Below are 9,904 nucleotides of genomic sequence, written 5' to 3'. Positions count from 1 at the left end.
AATTTATCTTCAAACTTTAAACCAAATCCCTTAAGAGAGATGAAAGTATACCAAAGTTAAATAAGTGTACTGCCGAACAAATAACTCAAAAAACGTGTTAAAGGAAGCATAAACATGTTTATTATTTAAACCAACCCACAGGCTATCAATTTCCGGAGAAAGTAGCCGGGCAGTCACTGCTCCGACACTGGGACCAAAGTAGCAATTAACAAAAGCTTCATAACTGCACAATTCATGATTGAACTGTCTGGTAATCATGGCTTTCTTGACCAAAAGCTCGCTGAAAGAAAAGAAGGAAGCATTAACACTTTGGAATTCATATAGTGCCCCTTGAAATCTTCACCAATGTACTTTCGCTTTCTTGCACAGCTCTTTGATTCTCCCAAATGTTCCCTCTGCCTCTACTGTGGGAAGCTCGAATGGCCTTCTTCATGTGGGAGACTCCCCTTTTTTTTATCACCCAAGTGGGTTGTTCTTTATTCTCTGCACTTTCTTCTTCTTCTTTCGTCTTCCTTTTATGGGTCCTGAATTTTTGTGTTCTCACTGAATTAAAAATGTACTTCCATTTGATTGCTTGATTTATAATCATTGTATTTTGTTTTTTGACTAGTTTTTGTTATGACATTTGTAGGTTGGGAATGAGATGTTGATAGCGTGTATCTGGTTTTTATTGATCTGGGTTTGTCTTCAACTTTTACTCAAGTTGGGAAAACTAGAAAGAAGAAATTTGGCAATATTGTTAATTGGAACCAAATTTTCTGGAACTTCAATTATTAGTTTCTCAGAAAGAAACTTTTATGGCTGTAAGTTCTCAGAAAACTGTAAATGGATTTGCTCATGAATACTTGATTATATGTGACACTCAGATGGGCAAAAGTGTCCAGGAACACTAGATTGAAAGTTGTAATCCACTTAGAAGATATTCTAGGGTTTTTCTTTTCCCCTTTCAGATTGTTAGCTCTCCTTTTCATGGATTTCCTTTTCTTGTCCCATTTGAGGCTATCTTTGCTGAAATATAGATTAACATGCTCTGCACTTACTTTTCTCATTGAGTTCTCCTATGCTTTTAACCATTTAGCTTTCTTTAGTTTCTCGGTGGTACTCAAGTATTCATTCAATTATCTTTGACCTTTAAGGGAGAGAGACTTTACCTCTTAGAACACCCTATTTAGTGCTTCATCACAAGCGAAGATTTGGGTTCTGCAGTGTTGAGCTCTTAGCTCTCCTACTGGTTTTGTCTGTCAAACCTGTAACCGGCAATCGCACATTGCGGGTTCATCCAGCCATGGAAAACTATACAGCCAGAGAGGGAATTTGATCCCTCTATTAACGTCCAAGTTGCAAGCGTGATGTATTCTTCAGTCCTGGTACTTCACTGGAATATTAGCTTTTCATCTTCCAACTGTCTGAATCTGCTTTATCTCAATCAAGTATTAGCTATTTTTGCCGTACTACTTCTCAACTTCTTCAGTTTCTATGGCACGGTTCATTCCTCTTCTTGTTATTAGATTGTTGTTTGTTTCTGTTCAGTGAAGTCTGAAATTTGCTCTGTCTTCCTCTCATGTCACTGCTTCCTTGTTACTTGTATTCTTGAAATATTAAAGGTAAGGAACATTTGTCTGATTATGCGTCATCTGATATAGGAAAACAATGATTTTAGATAATATCCATTTGTCTACGAATGTTGTGTGCGTATACAAAAGATCTAGGTATATATATTGGTCGAGGACAATGCCTAGTGATCTGAAGGAAAAACACACTCATGTTGGTGGACTGTCTATTTTAATTGACATCCTACTTCCTAAGTTTTGTATTTGTCGAAAATGGTTGCAAGTTAAGCAAAGGCATGGCTTATCTCCCTCATTTAATTAGCCACCATACTTTCCCATCTTTAATCCCTTGCTTTTTGATAGTTTACCAGTCTACATGCCTTGTAATCTCTTAATAACAAGTATAATGCCCTAAGCTACTGTCCTTGAGCACCAGGGTATTGACGAAGCTATCAGTTGCATCTAGATTAATATGCTCCTTTTTTTCATATGACCCTTAAGGAGAACGCAATCTTTCTCTCTGTAATTAACGCTTTTTCTTTCTATTTTCTATTATGCACTCTTCATCCTTTAAGCCTCCATGTTTTATTCCTATTTGCTGATGCCTTCTTGTACAAGTGCTTTTGTAAGCAAGATGTTTCATAAGATCTTTTCCATCTTGGATGTGTTTAGACATGAAATTCCAGCTTATGAACTAGCTTGGAACAATTTGTATAGCGCTGGATAATGAACCCTCCTCGTTTTAACATTTAATTCCAGCCAGTAAGCCCGATCTCAATATTTTCAAGTCCCATGACAATCCTGAGATGGAAGGTTGTAAGTTGGAGAAAGAGACTAACTTTGAGGGTGAGAATAAAGGCACTTGGCATCTAGGGAGGCAGCAGTACTATCAACTTGATTCTGATTCCTTCCTGGAAAGCAAAGGAAATAGAGATGCAGCCAGGAACTTGATGGAATTGAATGGTTTTGTGGCTGGGGACGATCCATCTGATGGAAGAGGAGAGCATACGGCCCTTTATGCTAAAAGTCAACTTGAACCATCAGGCTGGAGGGAGGACAGAACAAGCCTTTATCGCGACGTGCATGTTGTTTTCCCCCGAGAGAGCATTCAGGTTGTCCAGGGCGTTTGCATCAACAAGGAAATTTCTTACAGGAGTAAATGTTCTATAGAAAATTGTCGGTTGGATGATGATAGTATCTGTGTCTTACTGAACTCTTACATGGACATGTACAGTAAACCAACTGAAGAAGCACCCAACACAGTGTCACCTGTTTCTTCTACTGCATCAGAGTCTGTCCCTGAACGCGACGGCGCAAACGATTCCATGAAAATCGTGATGGATCAGAAAGAGGCTCTCTTTGCCAGCATCAAGGTTGCAGATGATGGCTCCAATAAGAAGAATGTAAGTGGGAGCTCGCCAATGGTTGAAGAGCTTGGCACCAATTACTGCCGCTTGCAGTTAACCGATTCAACCAGACACAAGGATGAAGAACAAGATAACAAGGTAATCCTACTCTGCAGCGATACGATCGTTCTTCTTGCTTCAGGTGTTTACTTTCTTCTGATATATATCTTTTTATTTAACCCCCTCTAGCATCCTTTGGGTGAAAGAACTATAAACACTTGAGAACTGGATTGATTTGCGTTTGTTTTCATGAAAGGTTGGGGAAACAAGTGAGGGGGCAATGTTGGCAACCTCCATGCCATGCGCTGCCACTGATGCATCGCATAAGAACTGCTATGCCATGGAGTCCGACTCCAAATGTGATGCAGAGAGTAGAAGACTCATTTACGATTATGCTTCAACAGCAACCATGTCTAGAGGCTCGGAGAGAAGCCTAAAAACTTCAGATCTTCAACCTGCCCCGAAAATTGTAGAGACATGCAGGCTTGACAATGAGATGTCAGAAAGCTTGCGAGTATCGAGCCAGACCTATTATAGCGGGGAGTCCAGTTTCCCTGCCCTCGATCCTCTTTCAGGTCCAATAGAACAACAATCCGGGCCATTGTCATATTCCGGCAGCATCTCTCACCGGTCAAACAGCAGCAACAGCACGCGATCCTTTGCTTTTCCCATGTAAACTTCTCTTCACCTTTATTTCAACTGCTAGCAATCACAAATTAATTTAGCTGTCCATTCCATTTCCCCTAGTGATGGATCTTGCTGCTGATGAAACAGATTGCCCTCGGAGTGGAACGGCAGCCCTGTAAAGATGGCGGAAGCCGACCGGAGACAGCTGAAGAAGGGTAAAGGATGGAGGGTGGTTTTCCTCTGCTGTGAATTCTAGTAGTTCCAAGTTATGGTTTCGTGCAACTCATTGCTCTGTTGACTTGACAGTATATGGCTTGAGATGGACCCGCTTGAGATCACTGTGATGAGTGGGCTTGAGATCACTGTGATGAGTGGACGAGTGAGTTGTTCAAGCTTGAATTGGGAAAATTAAGGAGCCCTTCGGCTTGTTTGTGTTTTGAGCCCATGAAATCTTGTGAACTTGGTTGTGGCGAATGCTTGAATGCATCATCTCATAAGCCTTGTGCTTTGATGTGAACCACACTTCATTAGGCATAAATCATATCCATGCCATGGAAGGTTGAACCGTCAGACATCGTGATGTAGCCTATAGGCCCACACCATGTGCCCTAAAAAGCCCAGGCAACAAACATCAACTAGTGTGCGTTTATATATATATATATATATATATATATTCGGTACAAATTTGGTAATTGGGTTATGTTACCTTTTAGTCAATTGGGTTCATTTCATTTTGGACCATTTTGAGTCACATCACATTCAAGTCCATAATAGTCCAACCCATGCTCATTAGTCCACCATTCTAGCCACAAGCCCATATAAAAAATCTCCAAGTTGGCCCAAGTACTTGTATCCTCTCAAGTTCACCTCACTAATTCAAGCGGGTATCCTCATTTTTCCATATTTTTTTATTATTTTCATTTTTCCTGGAATGAAAGAGTAAAATTAAAAATTGTTTGAAAATTATTTAAATTATGAAAAATGAAAAAATTTGCTTCTTTCTTTTGTATGAGTGGACTTGTTCCAAAAGCTTGAATTTAGCAAATTAAAGGGGCTCTACCCCTGTGGCTTGAATTATATTGTGAAAGTTGAATGCATCATAAACCTTGCTGTGAATAACTCCAAAGGCATAATATATTTATTATATCCATGCCATGGAACACTGAACTTTCAACATTGTGATATATAGCCAGCCTACAGGCGTCAAACATAAGCAGAGCTCTATAATACCAGTGTCAGTCACAAATGTGTCCAAATCCTATTTTTAAGAGTATAGGGGAAATCAAAGGCGCGTGGGCGAGGGATGGGAGTGGGCAAATCTTCTGGTATCAGAGTACTCCTGCCGTCCTGCCCCTCTTAAGGATCATCACGGCAAATCGTACTCGCAGGGAGACGGGTGGGTGGCGCACGTCGCGTGGGTTCGGATAAGGACAAACCGACCCTACCCAAGTCCGTACCAATCACATCAACCCACGTGCCCATAAGTGCGTCTGCCCGACGCTTCCCGCATGGGGACTTGTCACCTCCACCCACCCAACCGACCATTCCCCCGTGGCCAATACCACGGTCCCCATTTCACTGTAAATAATTCATTCCAAATGATTTATTATAATAATAATTAATCCCACAAACATGCTTAAATTTGATAACAATATTAATAATGACCTCTTACAATAAAGTAGTTAGGATTATGTCACAGCTTGAATTGTTTTTTGTTTTGTTTTCCAAGTAAAAAAATACTAGCAATGTAATGAAAAATACGACCACCCAATTGAACAATATTTTTAGTTCATACATCAAATGAACTTTTAATTCATAACGACGGGAATCACCGCTTATTCAAACTGGGAATCAAAAATTTGAACTAAATCTGTGCTGTGCTGTGCTGTGATTATTACCTACTGCCGGATTACCACTGATACTCATACAATCACAGAGCTTTTCGTCGACGGGAATTGTGAATTATCAAACAAAACGGAGAAGAAGAGGTACTAGAACACAGAGATAAGACTTGGCATTCATCTTCCATACAATTAAAGATCTATAACCGAGAAACCAGAAAACGGAAAGAAAGTTAGTTCAAGATCAACATTGATCAAACCTCAAACACCTTCCAAAACCACTCCACAAAAGGAAGAACAAGAAAAACAAGAAACAGATTTACAGAGAGTGATTCGTTCTCATATTCTTCTTTCGTTTTTCTCTGTAATTTTTTTAAAATTTTTGTTTAGGGATTAGATAGAGATAGGAGATATATATAGAAAGAGAGAGAGAGAGAGAGAGATTAGGGGGGATACAGAGAGTTATCAAGGTCAGTCCACTGAGTCTGACTCCAGTATGCTTGATCTTGATCGACGTTTCCGGCGAGATCAAACAGGCCTTGATCTCCGCCGGCTTGCCAGTCAAGTGCCCCCAGTCCAAAGTTGCTACCATTGTTCTCTCTGTAATGGAGCCCTCCTCCTCCGGGAACTTCTAACTGAGCCGTCTGATCCACGTACCCCGCCGTGATCTCTTCCATCTTCACGTCTTCCGGCATCGAGCTTGTCATCTTCTGTGGTTGCTGCTGCCACTGTTGGTTCGGACTCTGATCGTGTACGGCGATTGCGTGATGCTGTTGCTGCAACTCGTACGCCGACGCCGGAATGTCGGTGATGTTGAAGCCTTGAGGCGGCGGATCGGCGGATGAGGATGTCATCAGGCTCGTGAAGGTTCCGATCTCGGCGAAGATCGTCCCCTCCGTTGGCTGATCGATCAGCTGCGGCTCCAGGCTAGGGTTTGCCGTTTGCGGCATGTTGAAGAACCTCGAGTCCTGGAAGTTGAATAATGCCGACGCTGAGGTCGACGAGCTCGCAGACGCGACCTCAGTCGTGGTTGCGGCGGCGGTGGAGACTCTCGTGGCCGCGGTGGTTGAGGCGGTGAGGCTGGAGCTCTCGCTGCTAGAATGAGAGTTGGATTTGCGGTCCTGAGGCGGCGCGTCCGAGGAGGAGGCCTTCGGCTTGGACCGCTTCGCTTTCCGGCAGCCGCCTCCGACGGGAACGTTGCGGAGGACGCCGCCCTTGGTCCAGTACCTCCGACAACTCTTGCAGAAATGGCGCGGCTGGGAGAGGTTGTAGTTGTTGTAGTAGCAGAACTTGGTGTTGAGTGAGTCGCACCGCGGGCACTTCAAGGTCTGGTGGTTATGGTGGTGGTGCGGCCTCAGCCTCCGGTCCCCTCCCCCGGTAAACAACCGGCCTCCTCCCCCTCCGATTGAATGTATATCTTGCATTTCAAACAAACAGCTCTCCAATTCTTCAATCACTCTAAATATCAAAAACAAAACCAGACCAACAGCGTCGTTGAAGAGAATATCAGGAGAATAATCCGAGCTTGAGTTTTCCGGCGAAGTACTCAGCCGCAGCTCACATTCGGCGAGCGTGGAACCTTTCTCGCCGAATCACCGATACGTCTGCACATGTAAGAAGGTTAGCAGCTTCAAAATACAAAATCTCCAAACATATCTCCCATTGCTCTTAAAACATTCTAGTACTATAGAGGAGCTGGATTTACAAAATTGACCCTATAACAAGCACAAAATGACCGTCCAATCCTCATGTCTTTTCTTACCCCAGACGGATGTAATGCAATACAATTTTCTAGTTTCTAGTAAGAAGGGAGTAATAGATTCTAATGATTTTACAGCTTACTAATTAATCTAGGAATAATTACTCGTTTAATTTTTGGATTAATTATTATAGAATCCTATATATTTTCATCATATATTTTGTGCTGAGTTATTCAAAACAATGTCAATAATTTTAATTAATTACATTATTTTACTTTCTTCAGTATATATATTTCTATTTTTCAGAAAAGATAAAACAAAAAATTTAATTTTAACGAAAACAATGTTTGGCCTTAAATCCTTGAAGTGAAGGTAAGTTAAACCACAATCCACAATATATACATGAAAGAAGCATGTCTCCCTGACCTTTTGTCGGGTCTCCCAACCAAATATTTGTCAGGAAAAAAAAAATGAAATTTGGTCTAAAATAATAATGGCTTTATTTAAAGATAAAATTACAGGAATGGGGGGTTAGAGTGGTTAGGGACTGTTGAAATGACCATAGCATAGCGTTGGGGCGTAGCAGTAGCAGTAGCAGTAGCAGTAGCAGTACTAGGAGGGAGGGAGAGAGAGAGGGTATGGGAAAGCAAGGGGTGGGGGGCATCTATTTTGTGTGCCTCTCTCTCTCTCTCTCTCTCCAATTAATAGATAGTTGACGGGGGCATATCGTGGGGAATGGGACTAGGCCGTACGTCTCAGTGGGATCGTCCGTCCATGGTCGACACGTGGACGGCGGAGAAGGTGGAATTCCTGCTGTCCACAAATCAGGCCCTGTCGGCTTGTCGGCCTCCTATTTTTATCCCCTGTGCCCTTCTGCATTCTTCCCCGGTCCTCGTCCCGCCACGTTGCTCCCCCCCCATTGGCCCGCCCCTTCCCTTCCTCCCGACCTGTAGTCCTACGATTATTTCCCTCTCAACCCTCGCCCCCTAACTCTCAGTGTAGGGTTGCTGATCTCTCCTCTCCCCTCCTGAGCCTGAGCCTGAGCCTTGAAGAGCCTGGGAACTGCAACTTATGGCAAACTGCGCCTCGTTCGATGGAGCAATTTAAGGAACTGTTTGTCCCTGCGGATTTCATTTGTTTTCTCGGGGATTTGAGAAAGTACTGCCCCCTCCCCATAATTCAAATTTTTATAGGCCTTCCTAGGTGGCGTTGCAGTTCAGCCTAATAATTATATATATATTATTATAATATGCAGTTCAGTGGGAATGGGGTGGTTCCGGCCGGCGTTTGTTGAGAGCTAGCTAAATTCGCGTGTGGAATTGACCCATCAGAGGGAGAGAGAGAGGGAGAGAGAGAGACTTCGAGCTTTGAATGGAAAGGTTTGATTTTGTGTGTTTCCAAACGGGGTTGTACCTTTGCCCTCTCCGCAGTAACGTCGATCTGATGGAGCTTGCACGATCCGAAATGAGATGTGTGTGGGGGGTGGGTGTGTTATTGAATTCAAATATCTAATGATACCAAAATTGGGTGTCGAAAACATTCATAGTATTGGCATACTAGAAATGGAGTTATCTCAAATATGGTACTTTAGTCGGATTTTATTTTATATTATCGTTCATATTCTGTTAAAAGGACTTGTGTTAGTAAATAGATGATCTCATATACAATGTAAACCAAGAGAGAGTGGCGACTATATACGATGAATTGGAGAAAATAAGGAAAGAATTGAAAAGAAGGGTCGAGAGAGAGAGAGAGAGAGAGTGGGCGGATATTTTGAGAGGCAGAAGGGTGGAGTGACAGTGAGAACCCAAGAGTGTATCTCACTGTGGGAGTGGGAGGATGTGTCAATTCTGTAGCACAGTAGAAGACGTGATCCATTTAAAGATATGGAGGAGCGATGGGTTTCTATTTATTGACTTGCTCTTTTTAATTTGATCTTGACATCCAACTGACCCTCCGCACCAAGCAACCGCCCAAAAATCTCCAGTGCCAAAGTACACCCCCAATTCCCCTTGGTTTTCGCTGCACAAACCCTATGGGTCCAAATCCAACTACAATTGCTGCGTCTCTTCCCTTATGCCCCTCTCTCTCTCTCTCTCTCTCTCGTGACTAGTTTCATGAAGTCTGATTTGGTTTGCATTTATTTAGTTAAATAAATAATCTTTCAATTTAGTTTCTGAGTTCAATTGATAAATAGGTTAGATTTGAGTTTAAGGAAAACTCCACTCATTTTGATCTATAAACAACCTTGTCTAAGTATGTATTTGATTGATTGTGGATTTGTTCCAAAATAATATGTTTTGCTAATGACAATTTTTTAGTTATATTATTTAAACTTTATACATTAATTTCATATGTTTTATATAATAAGCTTCAAATTTCATTTAAAACCCATTTAATATAAATTATCAAAGCTCGGGCTCATTAAAACTCTAAATAAATGAGCTCAAGTATAGATTTTGAAGTTAAGTTTGAGTCCTAGCCCAACAAAATTTTAACCTTTGTGGCAACGCAATCAAGAGTACATACTGGTTGCGATGAATAAATCAATGGGCAATTGGGCACTGGATCCAACAGTGGCATTGACAAATGAGAGTAGATTGGTCCCATATGTAGTTGATTTTGGGGGGTGGGGGGTGGTGGTGGCACACTTAGGAGGGCGTACAAGAGGCCATAGCCTCAACAACAAAATCGATGACACTTGGGTTGGTGTCAAAACTGTACCCAAAATTTGGAGTGGAAAATTGGGTTGGAGTTGAAAGATTGCTTGAGTGAACAGG

General features: G+C 42.0%; 2 protein-coding genes across 8 annotated transcripts; one reads left to right on the top strand and one right to left on the bottom strand.

Annotated features, from left to right (window-relative positions):
- The first annotated feature begins 172 nt into the window (after window positions 1-172).
- LOC127793267 (uncharacterized) lies at window positions 173-4,225 on the top strand. Of its 7 annotated transcripts, none has more exons than XM_052324102.1 (5): window positions 173-468; window positions 632-803; window positions 2,310-3,055; window positions 3,213-3,628; window positions 3,731-4,225. In XM_052324102.1, the coding sequence occupies exons 1-5, from the start codon at window positions 346-348 to the stop codon at window positions 3,837-3,839; spliced, it is 1,566 nt and encodes a 521-aa protein (XP_052180062.1). In that variant the 5' UTR covers window positions 173-345; the 3' UTR covers window positions 3,840-4,225. The 7 variants fall into 7 exon arrangements, with proteins under 7 accessions (XP_052180062.1, XP_052180064.1, XP_052180066.1 ...); XM_052324103.1 differs by having other exon boundaries at window positions 331-464; XM_052324107.1 differs by having other exon boundaries at window positions 339-464; window positions 632-679; window positions 3,731-4,223.
- A 1,347-nt stretch (window positions 4,226-5,572) lies between these two features.
- On the bottom strand, window positions 5,573-7,178 carry LOC127792761 (dof zinc finger protein DOF5.4). The gene has a single exon (XM_052323333.1). The coding sequence runs from the start codon at window positions 6,846-6,848 to the stop codon at window positions 5,868-5,870; it is 981 nt and encodes a 326-aa protein (XP_052179293.1). The 5' UTR covers window positions 6,849-7,178; the 3' UTR covers window positions 5,573-5,867.
- Between the last annotated feature and the right edge of the window lie 2,726 nt (window positions 7,179-9,904).

This window comes from Diospyros lotus, unplaced genomic scaffold (assembly GCF_014633365.1).
Source record: "Diospyros lotus cultivar Yz01 unplaced genomic scaffold, ASM1463336v1 superscaf1, whole genome shotgun sequence".
In the NCBI taxonomy this organism is placed as follows: Eukaryota; Viridiplantae; Streptophyta; class Magnoliopsida; order Ericales; family Ebenaceae; genus Diospyros; species Diospyros lotus.
The sequence above is the reverse complement of the archived record's forward strand: the minus strand, read 5'-3'. Positions and strand labels throughout refer to the sequence as shown.